This window comes from Microtus oregoni, unplaced genomic scaffold (genome assembly GCF_018167655.1).
Source record: "Microtus oregoni isolate MIOR12 unplaced genomic scaffold, Mior012 000121F_001, whole genome shotgun sequence".
Taxonomy (NCBI): domain Eukaryota; kingdom Metazoa; phylum Chordata; class Mammalia; order Rodentia; family Cricetidae; genus Microtus; species Microtus oregoni.
Genome location: NW_024544751.1, coordinates 621,739 through 638,468, shown reverse-complemented (window position 1 = coordinate 638,468; position 16,730 = coordinate 621,739). Strand labels below are relative to the sequence as shown.

General features: G+C 42.9%; 1 protein-coding gene across 1 annotated transcript in view; it reads right to left on the bottom strand.

Moving 5' to 3' along the window:
* Clcn5 (chloride voltage-gated channel 5) overlaps positions 1-16,730 on the bottom strand; it is a 171,514-nt gene that overhangs the window by 33,558 nt on the left and 121,226 nt on the right. The window contains exon 4 of the mRNA XM_041646154.1: positions 1,394-1,545. Within this exon, the coding sequence (XP_041502088.1) occupies positions 1,394-1,545 (152 nt within the window). The remainder of the gene's footprint in view (positions 1-1,393; positions 1,546-16,730) is intronic.

Here is a 16,730-nt window from a genome sequence, read left to right as displayed (position 1 = left end):
TTAAGTTCTCCACTGCTGTCCCCACATAAACTAGAAATAGTTTATTGCCTAAATTTGACTAGTATAGGACAGGTTCAAAGCAAAGGTTCTGGGCACGGCAGGAAACACCTGTAATTCCAGCACTTAGGATTATGGGAGTAAGAGCTCTGTAAGCTAGTGACGAGCCTGGACTGTACAGCAAGTCCCTGTCTCATTTCAAGAAAAAACAAAAATAGCAAAGGACCCTTGGTATGTGTGGTGGCACATGCCTGTACTCTCAGTACTCAGGAGGTTGAAGCAGGAGGATTAAGAGTTCTAGGCAGTTTAGATTGCCTGCCCAGTGAGTTCCAGACTAGTCTGAATAAAGTCTCAATAAGATAACAAACAAACAATAATAAGAATAAAAGAATCAAAGGACCTTGGCAGAGCTCTGAGAAAATAGCTCAGTACTTTGGAAAAAGAGGTGAGGAAATTCTTTTGTCAAGCTTACGCAATCTACATCATAGCCCTAAATACCTAAAACATCAAATTAATGTCTTGGATATGAATTTGATCAGTCTTATGGTTTTATTGGTGCTGGATGCATAATGTTACTTTGGTTTTATGGTTTTACAAGAGCTATAATCTTATAAAGCTGAACCCATATTCTTCAATACACTGTAAGGTTGGGGTAATTTGGTTTTTTATTCCTTTGAAAAAAGCCCATTTACTTTCCTTGGTTTTAGAGACCCTGCTTTAAGAGACAAACCATAAAGGGAGCTGAGATGGGAGGAGAAGGTCTGGAACATTTGTTTTCACCTACGCAGAGGCATGCGTACCCATTTCATGAATGTCTCTTTTAACAACATTCTATAGGAAAAAAAAATCATTAGACACAGAGTTAAAAACAAGAATGAAAATTGTATATAAAAGGTCTTTAAAAACAGAAATATAGCAGGTGGTGGTAGTGCATGCCTTTAATCCCAGCACTCAGGAGGCAGAGGCAGGCTGATCTCTGGGAGTTTGAGGCCAGCCTGGTCTACAGAGCTAGTTCCAGGACAGTCAGAGTTGTTACACAGAGAAACCGTGTCTCTGTGTAAGCAAACAAACAAACAAACAAACAAAAAAACCAGAAATATATTACAAAATGAAGCCAGGCATGGTGGCTCTCATCTGTTAATTCAGTATGAGGGAGGCAAAAGGGTATTCAGGAGTTTGTCAGTGTAGACTACATAGCGAGTTCCAGGCCAGCCTAACCTACAGAAGACTTATCTCAAAAAATAAAAACGAAAAATGAAAGAAACCCTGTGTTGTCAATAGAAGAGATTCACACCAGCTCTGGGGCTGAAAAAAAGGAGAGCAAAGAACAAATTTAGCTCTTTACCTTTCTTCCCCCATGTTCCCTAAGATTACTCAGGTGCGAGCACTGCCTTACCTCTCGGTGCCTATCTCGGTCTCGAGACTTCTCTCTCACCCAATCAATTGTGTTGAAATCATCATAGGTCCCTACACCAGGGATTGGCTCCTCCAAGAAGTCCATGATCCTATTTGAAGAGCCTATTCCACCACCATTGTATGACTTGTTTCCTGTATTAAATAGCAAACAGACATTAGTACATCAGAGAGTCAAAATTTTTAAAGCCCTCATCAACTATCTGATGACTAGAGTTTAGGAGTGGAAATGAGGGAACACAATCACGTTCATAGTTTCTGTGGTCTAGGCTCAAATAAGAAACAGCTAAAGGCATCATGAGTGGACAGGGACCAGGACGGTGATAGTATAAAGAGAAATGACAGAAGCTGCTGTGTAATGGAGAAAGTATCTACAGAACAAAGGACAGAAAGGAGCTTGGATCAGTTTAGGTATTTCAGTTCATGGAAGGGAGATAAAGGGCTCCGAGGTCTTTGCAAATGTACCCCATCAGAGCCACCTCATACTCTGTAAGGCAGTAACTCAATCCGACGAGGTAGCCTTTGCCTGGGTGAAGACTTGAACGGAATAATGCTGGCCTCTTCAAGAGTTAAGGTGACTGGAACGTGCAAACTTTCCTTCAGTCGACGCTTTGATCTCCAACAGAATGGGCTGGTAGAAACTCTTTCACAGTGTGTTGGAAAGTCAAATATTTACAAGGAGAGATTTGGATAACAATGCTTAGCTTAGCAATGAACCGTCCCTTAATCTTTCAACTAAGCAACATCCGAGTGCATGCACTAATTGTGGTTCTTAGTCGGCTTGGCATTTAGTTTTTCCATTACAGCTATTTGTGTATGCATATGCTTTCTCTTCCTTTCCTAGACTAGCCAATCTTCAACAGTTACACTATACTGAATTCATAACAGCCTTCTCCACCACGTCTTTTTTTCCGTTTGAGTCAAGTCTCACTAGGTTTCCCAGGCAGGCCTAGAACTTGTGCTCATCTCAGCCCCCCCCCCCCCCCCCAAGAATGTGTCACCATTTCCTGCTCTTTGTACTGTCATAGCACATGCGATAGTCGGTAAACATCAGATGAACCAAAATGCATTCAACAAATGGCAAGGCTGAGGGAATATTTAAACTAAGCAGTTGTACTGACACATGGTAAGTATTGCTTATAAACTTGTTCAAAATATTTTGGCAACATCATCTGATGTAACAATATTTTGCTAGTAAACTAGACATGTAAAAACAGCATTGAGAAAGCTATATAAATGCACGCAGGGAGAAAGCAGAGCAATTCCATCATTTAACTCACACAGCCAAATCTCACATTTGCAGCACCAATCTTGGCAGGGACAAGACTTCATCCAGACTATTCGGTAATGAACCCCTCTTCAATAAATGCCCAAGTTAGCTTCAGCTGACTCTTTCTCCAACATCCCTTTGCCCAACTCAGCTAGATGATTTTAGCATTCTCGTGGCGTAAGTTTGAATGAACGAGATAAACTGAACCTGGTTTACCGATTTGTACAAGTTCTAATTCAGCATGTTTCTTACAAGCAGGTCACAGATTCGAAAGGAAAAGCTCAGCCGAGTCCTAATCATCTGCAGGTGGGTGGGTCCCTGAAGTGGCGTGGAGGAGGTGAACAAGTTAATCTTAAAACCTCCAACCAAAGTCCTTTTCCTATCTTCACTTGTACCTGGCTAGAAAATGGATGTCTGCTGAATCACTACCCAGCATTTCCTATCAGTCAGTGTTACACTGATAAAAGATGAAAGCTGCTACGTTTGAGAGCTTGGCGGGGGAAAGCCAGCTCGGAAACAGGGGCAGAAAGAAAAGAAAGTCTGTGGGAAGAAGGGAGCTGAACCAAGCTGTTTCCGCTCTCAAGTTAAACGCTGACAGGAATGCTGGGCACCAAACAACCAGAAACTGGTTCCTCAGAGCGGGTTAATGCTTCCATTGAATTTGCTCTAGTTTCAGAGTTCTCCTTTCAGGAAGGAAAAAAAAGAGGCAGGATTTTGTGAAAGATTCTGAGAAGCATCAGATAGCAGTCTAATGTTACATTATATATCAAATGAGCTCCTCCACCACCCCCAGCTTTAAGGCAAAATGAAGATCTGCAACAGCGTCCTGGCAGGAATGAGAGAATCCTATTACATCACTAGGTAACATGAGCACCACCGCATCCTCCTTTGTCGTCTGTCTCCTGCTAGACACGCAATGATCAGGCCCCTAGCACAGGGCAGGCAGTGATTAGAATCCTACTACAGGCTGCTTGCAATTCTCCAGATCCCCTGCTCCTGGAGCATGCTTCAGTCCGGGGCTGGGCTCAGGCTGCTTACCTTGGATCACAGTTTTCTTTCTTTCTGCTTCAAGGAAAAAACTCCCTTGGCAGCCCGCATTTGCTCATTTAGGATGAGGCGCTTGTACAGGAGGCCCGCGCTGGGACGCTTTACAAGGGCACTTGCTGCTTTCTCTGCTTTTTCACAGCAACAAACGCCACCTAAAGAGCCACCAGTGCTCCTGGTTGGTCAGAGTGTGATGTCACAGCTGAGATCACATGACCAGACCCTTGAACCGGCCTTGGAGAAAGGAAGATTTTCTAACCTAGTGCAGAAGCCTTAAAGATGCAGCCTCGTCTAAACAAATGCCATCAAACTGATAGGTGGGAGCCTCAGAAGATTCAAGTCCAGACGAGTTTCACACTTCATAACTCATTTAGCAGAGAGAGCCAGACATCAAAGTAGACATGTCCAGAAACTTTATAATTACTAGGATACGAATTTAAAAGGGGACAAAGGCAAATAAAGAAGAGCCTTTTTTTAATGCACCACTAACGTGGGCTTGGTGACATATGCTTGTAATTCTAGCACTTAGGAGGCTAGTGACTTTGCAATCAGCCTTGGGTGATGTAGCAAGCCCCTGCCTCAAAAAGTCAAAATAAATAAAATAAAAATGAATTAAAACTCACAGTAATAACATGCATAAAACCCCACAAACACATGCTGAGAGACTCCAGACATAAAAGAGCACCTAACAAACATGACTCTATTCCTGAACACAATCACAGGCAAGCCTGAATTTTAGGATACAAATGATCGCATTACAAGTAGAAGGAAGAAAATGACAAAAATAAAGGAAGGATCTACAAGAGAGAGAGAGAGAGAGAGAGAGAGAGAGAGAGAGAGCGAGCGCTATAGTCTGTGAAGAACATGTAACATGGTAAGGCTTCTGAAACGCTGGCCGTTTTCCTTGATCTGGTGACATGTTCATCTTTCAGTTATTCTTTAAAGTGCACACATACGTATTGTGCATCATCTTTATATGCATGGTATAATTAAAGAAAAACAAGAGGACAGGTGCAGTGGCACACACCTGAAGTCCCAATTACTTCGTGAGGCTGACGTAGAAGGATCACTTGAACTTATGATTCTGGGTAGGCTAGGACAACGTAGCAAGATCCTGTTTCAAAAATAACATTGTTGCCGGGCGGTGGTGGCACATGCCTTTAATCCTAGCACTCGGGAGGCAGAGGCAGGCGGATCTCCGTGAGTTCGAGACCAGCCTGGTCTACAGAGCTAGTTCCAGGACAGGCTCCAAAACCACAGAGAAACCCTGTCTCGAAAAACAAAAACAACAACAACAAAAAAAAAAAACCATTGTTTTGGAATTATGGGGCGATAACTCAGTGGGTAAAAGGGCATGCTTCACAAGCATGAGGGCCTGATTTTAGATCCCCAGCGTTGATGTAAAAAGCTGAATGTGGCTGTGCATGATTTAGCACGGGGGGGGGGGGGGGGGGGGGGAGACAAGTGGATCCCAGAAGATACTGTCCAGCCAGCCTACCTGAAACAAACTTCACATTAAGTAAAACCCACTCTCAATGTGAACAAAGCAAAGAGCAACAGAGGAGGGTACTTGATAGTCTTCTTCTGACTTCTGTGTGCGAGTGTGTGTGTTTATGTGTGTGTGTGCACGCGTGCATGCGTGGACGCACATAGGTAAACAGCCCCTCCATGAGTGTGCATACGTACTTACATAAATAGACAGAGTTGTTTGGGGTTAGAAGTGTGGTTCTGAAGTAATACACGTTTGGCATGCCCGAGGCCCTGGTTAAATCCTTAGTACCACAATTTAAAAAAAATGCAATAAAACTATAAATTGCCCATCAAATTACAACAAAAGCCATTCTTTAAAATACAGGCTTCATGTGACCCAGGCTGGACCTCAAACTCCCTATGTAGCTAAGAATGTCTTGACTTCTAATCTTCCTGAAGATTCTACTCCCTGAGTACCAAAATTATAGCATGCTGGGATTGTAGACATATGGTCTACCGCCAATTTTGTTTTGCACTTAGGATTAAACCCAGGGCTTCATCCATGCTAGGTAAGCACTCTGATGACTGTCTGACACCCCAGCCCCAGTCTGTTCTTTGGTATCACTTAACCATTTGAAAACTCTAAAACAACCAAGAATAGAGGATGTAGATACATAGTAGTGGGTGGACCACTTGCCCAGAGGCCTTGGATTCAATCCTCAGTATTGAAAAGAATGCACGGATAGTAACAGGGAACTGCAATTCTGATACTCAGGAAGTTGGGCAGGAGGATTGCTTCAATATGAGGTGTGTGTGTGTGGGGGGGGGGGGGGGTTCGAAACAGGGTTTCTCTGTGTAACAGTCCTAGCTGTCTTAGAATTAGCACTGTAGACCAGGCTGGCCTTTGAAATCACTGAGATTCACCTGTCTCTGCCTTCCCAGTGCTGGGATTAATGGCGTGCGCCGCCACCACCACCCAGCAAGATTGCTGCAAATTTGTGGACAGCCTGAGCTACATGGCAAGTTCTTGTTGGAGGGAGGGAGGGAGGGAGGGCGGGAGGGAGGGAGGGAGACAAGTAGAGAAGGAAGGGTAAGGGGTCTCAGTAGTGCTCTCAAAAAAGCAACATAGCCTGTAATATTCATAAATCCAACCTGGTTGAGTAGCTACTGCAGCCCTGGCAATAAATTCACTACTACATTTCCATTATTTTAAAGGCTTCCCCTTCTCTGGCCCTATTCTGAAGGCTATTTTTAAGCAGGTCTTAATTAATTGTGCAGTAAGGCCAGCCCAGTAAAGTAGAATAAAACTGTCATCTCCCAGGTCCCTAAGTGAATCAGCAGGACAGCCACTGTTTAACATTAACCCAGTTACAGTGTGCTCCGATAATCAGGCCCTTCATGTAGGGCTTGGAAATGTTATTAATCTCTTCGGCTCCTAAGGCCCAGTACATCCTGAAACGTTAATACAACAAAACTTTATGAAGTGTAAGGCACTGAATGAGGTTTATACTCTTTTAGTTCATCATAATTACATCCTGATGAACTAATATAGCATTAATGAACAGAATTCAAATGGAGTGGAAATGACGATTAAGTGGCAATGAGTTAAAACACTGCATAAAAGCAACAATCATTTGGAAGCCTGGTGTGATCCTCTTACCTAACTAAATGTTTAGTTTATCAGACCAAAAGGAAATTATATGCCCAGCCTGAAAGGCCTCCTGCGAATTAATCTTTATTAATCATAATTTACGTATAGTATCTGCAGACCACTGACAATCACCCACATTATCAAACAGGACTTGCGTTTTTAAAGACTTTCACATCTTAGCAGACAGAGCATAGCAGCTAAGTTAGCTAAGTATATTTTGGGCACTTAGGTAGTTTATATTTTGATATAGTTTTCATAGTTGGACCCAAGTTACCAACTTTTAATTAACAGTTTTTCACGAAGCTCACAGGTTTTACAAAGGCATAGCCAGCACTTCTCCAGTGGGATTTTTTCCTAGTCCAAGTAAAGGTTTCTTTTGAGTACTAGAGGCTTAGTAGGCATGGTGTAGCTCTCAGGCTAAACTGAGGTTCAGCTACGGTTTAGATTAAGAAATGAGTCAGCAGGTCCAGTAGACATGCTGAGGGTCTGAGAACTTCTTTTCTTGCCTCTACTTCCATCTCTGCCAGGTCTGTAATCTCTAACATATGTTCATTATTCAGACCGCTCAGTGGAGAGCAACTGGAAGTAGGTAATAACATAAAATGCCTACCAATTCTTAGACATCATATGATAGAAACACACAATAAAGTAAATATTTAGAGCCAAGCAGAGTTACCTCTGTGGAGCCCGGATCTAGCCAGGTCATTTGGTCGCTTCAAAGTTGTGACTCCTCCTGTGATATTTTGAAAACTTTCAGCAGTGATGACCTTTCAGGGAGCATTTAGGGCAAGCGTGCACAAGTGACTCAAAACTACCCACCGTAACCTCTAGAATAGGAAATGGCCGCAGCTGTGACAATGACAATGGTGCTGCCACTCTGAGGCTCCCTCAAGGAGCTGGGTTAAGTAGCTTGCACTCCTTCACCAAGTATCTGGACCTGCTGCTCATGCCACGCTGCCTAGAGCTTTTAATCCACGACACAAGTCAACTCATAAAACTTAGTGGTCAAAAAGGGCAGCAGGGGCAACTAGCAACACAATGCAAATGCCTTCTTAAAAAGTGTGTTGTGAGTTAATCTAGCGTCTACATACACTGACAAGGAAGCAGAGTAAAATTACAGTATACATTCTAAGTTAGTTAGGTAAGTCTAGATTTTTGCCTCAAAGGAGTGAAAAACCAGTAAAATTTATCTCAAGCTTTGATGGCATGGTGAATGTCATACAGAAAGGAGTGATTTAAGTTAAAGTCTAGTTAAATGATAAAAGGAAATCCCTCAAAGACTGATCGCCATTGCCTGAGTCTGGAGAAAACATAAGTAAGCCCGTCAGGGAAAAGGGAGTCAAGCCTGAAAGAGCCTTCTCTTTCTGCAGTTATACTGAGGAGTGAATGCAGGGCAGTGGGTCTCAAGAAACACACTGCCTGAATAAGGAGGCAGACAAATTGAAATCACCATCATCATTTTTGGTCTAGAAGGACTTTCCCTAGGCTCCCCACCCCCTACACACACAACCATCTTATGTTTAAAACTAGAAAACCCCTTAAATGCAAGAATAGATATTCTAATTTGGGAATTGATGTTTATTCCGATCCCTAACCAACAAGCCATTAGAATTTACCAGGAGGCTGAATAGTAACTGATTAAGTGAACTAGTTAAACACTAACAAAAACACAAGAGGAAAGGAGAGAGAAAGAAACCTACCTCATTGTAGACCTTGAAGGATTGTTTTAGGAACATCACAAGCTGTGGAGGGTCACTTGTTCCAATACCAAACAAGTACTCAAAGAAAGGGACTAGGTTATTAGTATGTATCAAAGAACTTGGAAATGCTCCTTTTAAAAAGGTTTTGGGGTTCTGGGGATGTTATACTTTTAAAAGGTCTAACTCTATCCACAAATACAAATCCAGCATGATGCCTCGCACAAAATACTCACCTGTGGCCATTTAAAGGACTTGCATTCAACAGTGAAACTGAGGAACCTATTTCGGGCCACTTCTCATTTCCATACCTACTTTCCCTTTTCCATCCTTCCCCTGTTCTTCCACACAGGATCTCCCAACAGCATATGTATGCTCTTTCACACTGCACTTCAGCTACGCACTTCAGAACGCATTACAGGCAAAACCCTCATACCCAGCCAACATGTGTGGAACCTTTGTATCTACAATGTGTTTTGTTTTCCCACTTCACCCAAATGCAGTGACCAAAGAGCATGTGTCTGCCAACTGGGCCTCACATCTAAACCCTGAAGAGAACACACAATCCTCTAAATACATAGTACTCTGAAATACTTATATAGACCCTGAAATATTTATTCAGGGCAATTTTTCTGTTGCTGTGCATCTATACGCCATCTGGGTTGTTAAATACTAAAACACTACTATACCTCTAAATGGCTACTTTTCCCTTGGAAACTCCTGAGCTTCCCCACAGTCCAGCAGCGGGGTCTTTAGACAGCATACCAATGCAGAGTCTGAAACACAATCTGCCTGATTTTGATTTGACTTGACCCTGTAATCACTTCACTTAGGAATCTTAGCTTTGGTTTAGTCGCAGCGCAGTTTACAACGGACAAGTATTTAAGACACAGGGAAGACAAGGAAGAAGAAAAACTTGACCCTAACTCTGAAGAAATGCAGACAGTACCAAGAGTGATGGGCACCGGATAATGAAACGGTGACACATTTCCTATATATACCATTAAAAGGGTCTTTGAGACGTATGAGAAGAAAATGGGAACGTAAAGCACAGAAAGGGATGGGGAAGCTTGGAGACAAGTGTGACTATCAATGCTGGCACCTACTCCCTCATTCTTTGTCTCTGCCAGACACAGCCATGCTCCCCACAGCCTTCGGCATGTGGCAGGGGCCGCATCTTCTGTATCTACTGCTCCTAATATATGCTCCTATCCAGGAGTTCCTGACCCAACATGGTTTTACCAACAGCAGAGCCAGGGTGCTAATTGCCCAAGTTAGGACAACAACACAAGGATTTGCTATCTTCATGTTTCTGCTCACTGGAATGCCACACAATTGGGAAGGAAGGCGCGTGACTACTATCTTAGACATCACACATGAAGCTGTTTACCAGGGAGCCCTGCTTTTACTTATTTTGAGGCCATATCTTACTAAGCTGTCTAGGGTGACTCTAAACCCCTTTCGTTAGCACCAGCAGCTCTTGAATGTGCAATAGCCCTGCATCAGCATCCTCGGGTGCTTGAAATTGCAGGCCCGCTTCGCTAGGCCTATTACAAACAGCACCCTGTTCCTCTACTGGTTCTCTATTCCTTCATTACCAAAGGTACACATTCATGGGGCTGACATAAGGACAGGTAAAGTAATGAATAAGGAGAAATTGCCCTGAAATATATACTACAAACCATGTGCTTCTCTGGGTAGTATGACTCTGCCTAATAACTGATAACTAAGACTATACTTGGTTGACCCTATCAATATTCAAAAAATAAAAAAGGCAGGGATAAGAGATTGCTAACAAATTCTATGATGGGAAAAAAAACCTCAAGAGAGAGAATCCCAGTGAGGAGACCCTTCCGAGAGCCACAGATCGAATGTGACATCATGTCTAGAAAAATCAGTCTTAAACACCATAGCTGGGGTACCAGTCAGTGTCAGAGCACTTAGGCGAGTATATACAAGACCCTGGGTCCAATCCCAAGTACCACAAAAACAGACACAAAAAAAAAGCTGATCACGGTGGCATTCTCCTGCCATCCTAGCATTTAAGAGAAAGCAGCAGAAGGATAAGGAGTTTAAGGCCAGCCTAGGCTATATAGCAAGTTTCATACCAGCCTGGGCTACATGAGGCCCTACCTAAAAAACAAAACATAAGCAAACAAAACAAGACAAAAAGTCACATAGATAACTCATCTGAAAACCTTAAAGCCAGCTCTACTTGTGCATAGCAGTATATAGGTTACTGCGGTACTGTCTAGAACAGTACAAATCTGGAAGGATGAAAGTGTCCAGTCCTATGGGATTCATGTGCTCTGAGACACAAATGTTCCTCAGATATGCTATACAAATAAACTCATCTGAAAGTCCTAAGTAGGTCATGGGTCTCAGTGTCATACCTCTGGCCCTCAGTCCCAGCACTTGGAAGACTGATGCAGGAGGATTATCATGAATTTAAGGCTAGCCTAGGCTACACAAAATACCTTGTCTCAGAAAAATGAGAGTGCGCGTTTCTTTTTAGATTCCACGTCTGGTCTAGGGATGTGGGTGAGTGCCTGGTGTGCTCAGAGCCCTGCATTTGGCCCCTATTGCCACAGGGAGAGTTGAGAAATAGAGAGTCGGGAATGATGGTGCATACCTGGAATCCCAGCACTTGGGAGACTGAGGCAGGAGGTCTGCCACAAATTTAGGTTTAAGACCCTGTCTTAAAAATCAGAGAGACGGAGACAATCAGTCTATGGGAATGACTAGAGACTGAAATAACTGAACTGAGGAGGGTCATATTTAACCCCTGCTAGCAGCTAGATCTGGAGTAAGAAGAGGGAAACTTCCGCATGATACTGAAAAGTTTTTATTTTCATTGATTATATATCATATTAATTTATGTATTTTAAGTTCTGGGAAGGAAAAACAGGGCCTTGAACACACTAGGCAAGTGCTCTATCTACAACTAGCTATTTCTCCAGAGCCCACATGAATGGTTTTAAAAAGAAAGATAGGAGTCAGGCAGTGGTGGCACATACCTTTAATCCTGTCCAGGAGGTGGAAGCAGAGGGATCTCTGATTTCAAGGCCAGCCTGGTCTACAGAATGAATTCCTTGATAGCCAGGGCTACACAGAAAAACCCTGTCTCAAACAAACAAGCAAAAAAAAAAAAAAAAAAAAAAGAAAACTGGAAACACAGAAGAATAGAGACAAGGCATAGAGAAGGAAAGCAGAGGAGTATTTACAGACAGATCAGGAGATAGCTTCTTGAAGTACAGCCTTCACAGGAAGGTGGCTTAGTCAATGAGAAGGCCTTTGTGATGGAGGGACCAGCACTGAGAAGGTATAAACTGTAATTGTAGCTCCACACAGCATTAGCCTTATAACCTTGGCAAGTGCATTAATCTTGATGGCTTTTACAGATCTGCCATCTCTGAAAAAAGCAGGTATTTATATTATTTTTATAACACACATACACACAAACACGCACATAAATTTGTTCCTTAAGAGTTTCCTACATGTTTTAATCATATTCACCACCCCCAATTTTGTATCCTTTTATTTTTTAAGATGATAACTGTTTCGTTTCTACCTTCCCTTTCTTCCCTCCATCGACGGAGCCCCAGTATACCCTCCCTTGTGCTGCTCAAATGTCCTTGGATGTGTGGTTTTCTGCTGGAGCGTGGTCAGCTTACCGGGGGCTATATTCTTAGAGAAAACTGTCCATCTTCTGGCAGCTGACAGTTGATAAGGTCCCCATGATTAAGGGTGAGATTTTAGGCCCAGCTCTCAGCTCCACGCCGGGATTTTGTCTGCCTAGGTCTTGTGTATGTTGTCATAACCACTGTGAGTTCACATATGTAGCTTTCCTGCTCTGTCCAAGACACACTGTTGCACTGCGGTTATCCACTGCCTCTGCCTCTTACAATTTTAATTTTAGGTGCCCTAAAGCTTCTCGTTCTATTATTTTAGCCACGTTTTAGTTTGATCATTCACACTATACTGAGAATTACTTGAGAGGACCTGATCTTTCAAAAATTCAAAATAGTATTTTGATTGCATAGTTATCTGAAGGTATTCCTCTGGCAAATAAGTAAATTAACACTACCAATCTCTGGAAAAGCTCACTAATGACCATTAGAACACCCTAGTCTGGGCAGCATTTCGAGCATATGGTTAAATGGCTACATGGTAACAGGGTATACATTTGGAGAACCTACTTGATCTCTGCCCCAGAAATATACCGTCCATGCCCCTTTACAAATTACAAACCCCTTTCCTTTACTGTTTGACAGAAATTGAACAAGGTAAGGTACTAGCAAAGCATCGCTGCAATAGATTCACTGTGTGTAAATACATGGGAGGCCGGAGGTTAATGGAGGGTAGAGGGTCTGCACAGCATGCTAAAGGTTCAACTTCAATCCCTTGGACTGAAAAAAAATTAGCTAGGAGTAATGTCTTGTTCCTATATTTCAAGTACCCCAGAGATTAAGGCACGAGGGCTCCATGAGTTCCAAGGCAGACTAAGATATACATAGTGAATCTGTGGCTAACCTCAGCTATAGAGTGAGACCTGGTCTTAAAAAACCTAAATTTAATAAAATAACAATAAATATAGAACTTTCCAATTCAGTTTTCCCAAGTAAACAGTTTAGAAATTCCCATTCTTACCCTCAGAATAAGAAAAGGCTTGGCAATACGGGGCTGAGAACGACTAGATTCTTTTTCTAGACCCATCAGAGAATTGAGGCTCCAGAAGAAACCGCCACCCCCAAGTCTGAAGGGACGGCTTAGCCAAAGACTCCCAGCTGAGATCTGCTTACCTGGAATAAAGCGGGTTAGAGCCATAGGAACACCACCACCACCGACAGGTGGGAATGCTCAAATGGCAATGCAAATGAACCGCCGGAGCTGTGCGGACAGCTCCGGAGTCCTACACCAAAAGCTCTACTTCCAGAAACCTCAGACTCTCACACTGAAGATCCTAGAAAAATGTCCTGACGTCGACTAGGGGAGAGGATGAAGAATCCTTGTGAAATATACCCAGAGATTTCTTCACAACCAACAATGTGCTCCGAGGGAAAATACTTCAGCTGAGCCTTATTCCTGGTTGAGGGAAGGGCATTCCTCCCATTCCAGCCCCCATCTCGATTTCCAAATTCCCCTGAGGGGAACAGGCGAACAGCAGGGCCAGGGCTTCAAGGAAGTAGATAGTGAAGGCTAAAGGGCAGAGAGAAGGCGGGAGAACAACTCCGAGAGCTAGTGAAGGTCACAGCCACAAGACTCAGTCCCAGTAAAACACTAAGAATTAGCCTTGATTGCAATACATCTGATCCCTCATACTTTAGCACCTACACCTACAGGGCTCTGGTACCCTAAGAGTAAATTATAGGTGAAAGAGTTGCAAGACACATCATTTCTAAGGCAGCTAGGTGAAGGCAAACTCAGAATCGAGAAGAAAACAAAAGTCACTATAGGAATTTGACCCAAGACGCCTAGTTACCCCAAATAATAAATATGACTTAATGCCCAGCTACTTCGCCATAAATCCTAACACAGTGAAATTATGGAATTATATATTAGGTGTGTGTATGTGTGAGCATGTAAAACAATCAACTATTAAAATGGCATAAAACAATAAAAAGTAAAAAAAAACTGCAAGGAAAATCTCAACAGTGCACTCTAGTAAGGAAGCGGGTAGGCTAAGGCAGGCCTTCAGCTCGCATTCTGTCCTTCCAAACCCAAACCCCCAGCCTCTTCCTCAGCTCCTGCAGCAGAACACCTGCTCAAGAGTCCCTTTAGCCCAGCCCCCATCTCCTGTGGATTCCTCAGATCTTCTGCTCCTAACCTCCCTCTCCACAAACCATTGCTTAATCCCAGCCCCCAGTACCAGTAGCCATTCCCAGCTAAACCACAGTCTCCTCCGGCCAGGGAAGCTGTGGGCTGATGGCAGATCTTCACCTCTCCGTCTGTTCCTCCAGATCCAAGCTCCCAGCCTCACCCCAGCTCTGCTGTACCTGCAGCAGTCTCTTCCAATCAAATCTCTAGTGACTCCCACTGCTATTTCCCTCCCTCCTCCCACCTATTTCTATGTCCTCATTGCCTCCCTCCCCCAACTCCAGCAAACACGCAGACACACACACACACACACACACACACACACAGAGAGAGAGAGAGAGAGAGAGAGAGAGAGAGAGAGAGAGAGAGAGAGAGAGAGAGAGAGAGAGAGAGCAGACTGGGCAGAGAAGCAGGTTGTCTAATTGTAGATCTTCACCTCTCCCTCTGCTCCAAATTAATCCCCAAGTCTCATCTCCTGCTCTGCAGCCTCCCTACCCATCTTTCACCCATCTCTAGTGACCCACACAGTTCTTTCCCTTCAAACTTCCATTCCCCAACTCATTCCTCTGTCCCAGTCTCCAACTCCAGCAGACAGTCCCTGGGAACCCACAGGCCACTCCAAACCGGGAAGCAAGTAACAGGCTAACTGCAGCTTCCCCTCTCTCTCAGCCCCAGCTCTGGAGCAGACTTGCTGTAGAACAGCCTCACTCTCCCCCCCCCCCCCATTCCCAGGGGACTAAGAAGACCCTGGTGGAAGACTCTGCCTTTCTCCTCTTTGTGAAGATCCCCTACCCCTGTAGCCTATCCCCACTCATAAGGCTCAGGTCTCAATACCCAGAACCACACTTCACCCAGAACCCTGAGGATCCACAACTATCAGGGCACCAGAAGATTTTCCTGCAGACAATACACAGACACAACCCTCTAACAGAACCAGAAACCCAAAAACAAAATACCCACCCAACAAAGACAAGACAAATATCAGCACCTAGAATTACAATCTTCAAAATCCCAGAAGCCTAGACTCCAGCATAAAACACAATCAATAACAGCCAAGACAGTATGTCTCCACTAGAGCCCAGCAACCATAACAAAGCTATGCTGGAATATAAGAAAAAGACCTAAAACAGACTTTATGAATATGGTAGAAGTCTTTAAAGAGGAAAGCAATAAAGCCCTTAAAGAAATGGACACAGTTAAAGGAAATGAATAAATCCCCTAAAGAAACCTATGAAAACACATAGAATGGAAGGAAATGAGTAAAACCACTCAAGACCTGAAAGCGCAAATAGAACCAACAAAGAAAACCCAAACTAAGGGAATTCTGAAAATGAAAAACTTAAGAACTAGGACAGGAACCACGGAGGCAATCTTCAAGAACAGAATACACGGATAGATGAGACAATCTGAGGCATTGCAGACACAATAGAAGTGGATACCTTGGTAAAAGAAAATGTTAAATCTAAAAACTCCTGGAACAAAGCATCCAAAAAATCTGGGACACTATGAAAAGACCAAGCCTAAGAATAATAGGCATAGAGGAAGAAGAAATACACTTCAAAACAACCAGAAAACATTTTCAACAAAATCACAGAAGAAAATTTCTCTAACCTAAAGAAGGAGATGCCTATCAAAGTATAAGAAGCACATAGAACACCAAATAGACTGGACCAGAAAAGTTCCCTTAGCCTTTAATCAATACACTAAACATACAGAACAAAGAAAGAATATTAAAAGTTGCAAGGGAAAAAGACCAAGCAACATAGAAAGACAGACCTACTAGAATTTCACCTGACTGATCAGTGGAGACCCTAACAGCCAGAAGGTCAGATGTGCTACGGACTCTAAGAGACACAGATACCAGAGTATCCTACTAAAAGCAATCAGCAAATTTAATGCAGTTCCTATCAAAATTCCAACACATTTTTTAAAAAAAATCTTGAAAATACAATTCTCAACTTCATATGGAAACAAACACTCACAAAACCAGAATATCTAGGTGTCACCATTCCAGATTTCAAGTTGAAATACAAAATTATATTAATAAAAACAGCATGGAATTGGTACAAAAACAGACATCTTGATCAATGGAATCAAATTGAAGACCCAGATATATCCTTACACCTACAGAGACCTGATTTTTTTGATAAAGAAGCAGAAATACACCCTGGAAAAACAGATAGCATCTTCAACTAATGGTGCTCGTCAAACTAGATGGCTTCGTGTAGAAGAACGCAAATAGACCACACTTATCACTCTGCACAAAACTCAAGTCCAAGTGGATCAAAGACAGCAACATAAATCCGGATACACTGAACTTAATAGAAGAGAAAGTGGGAAATAGCCTTGAACTCAATGGCACACAAGACAA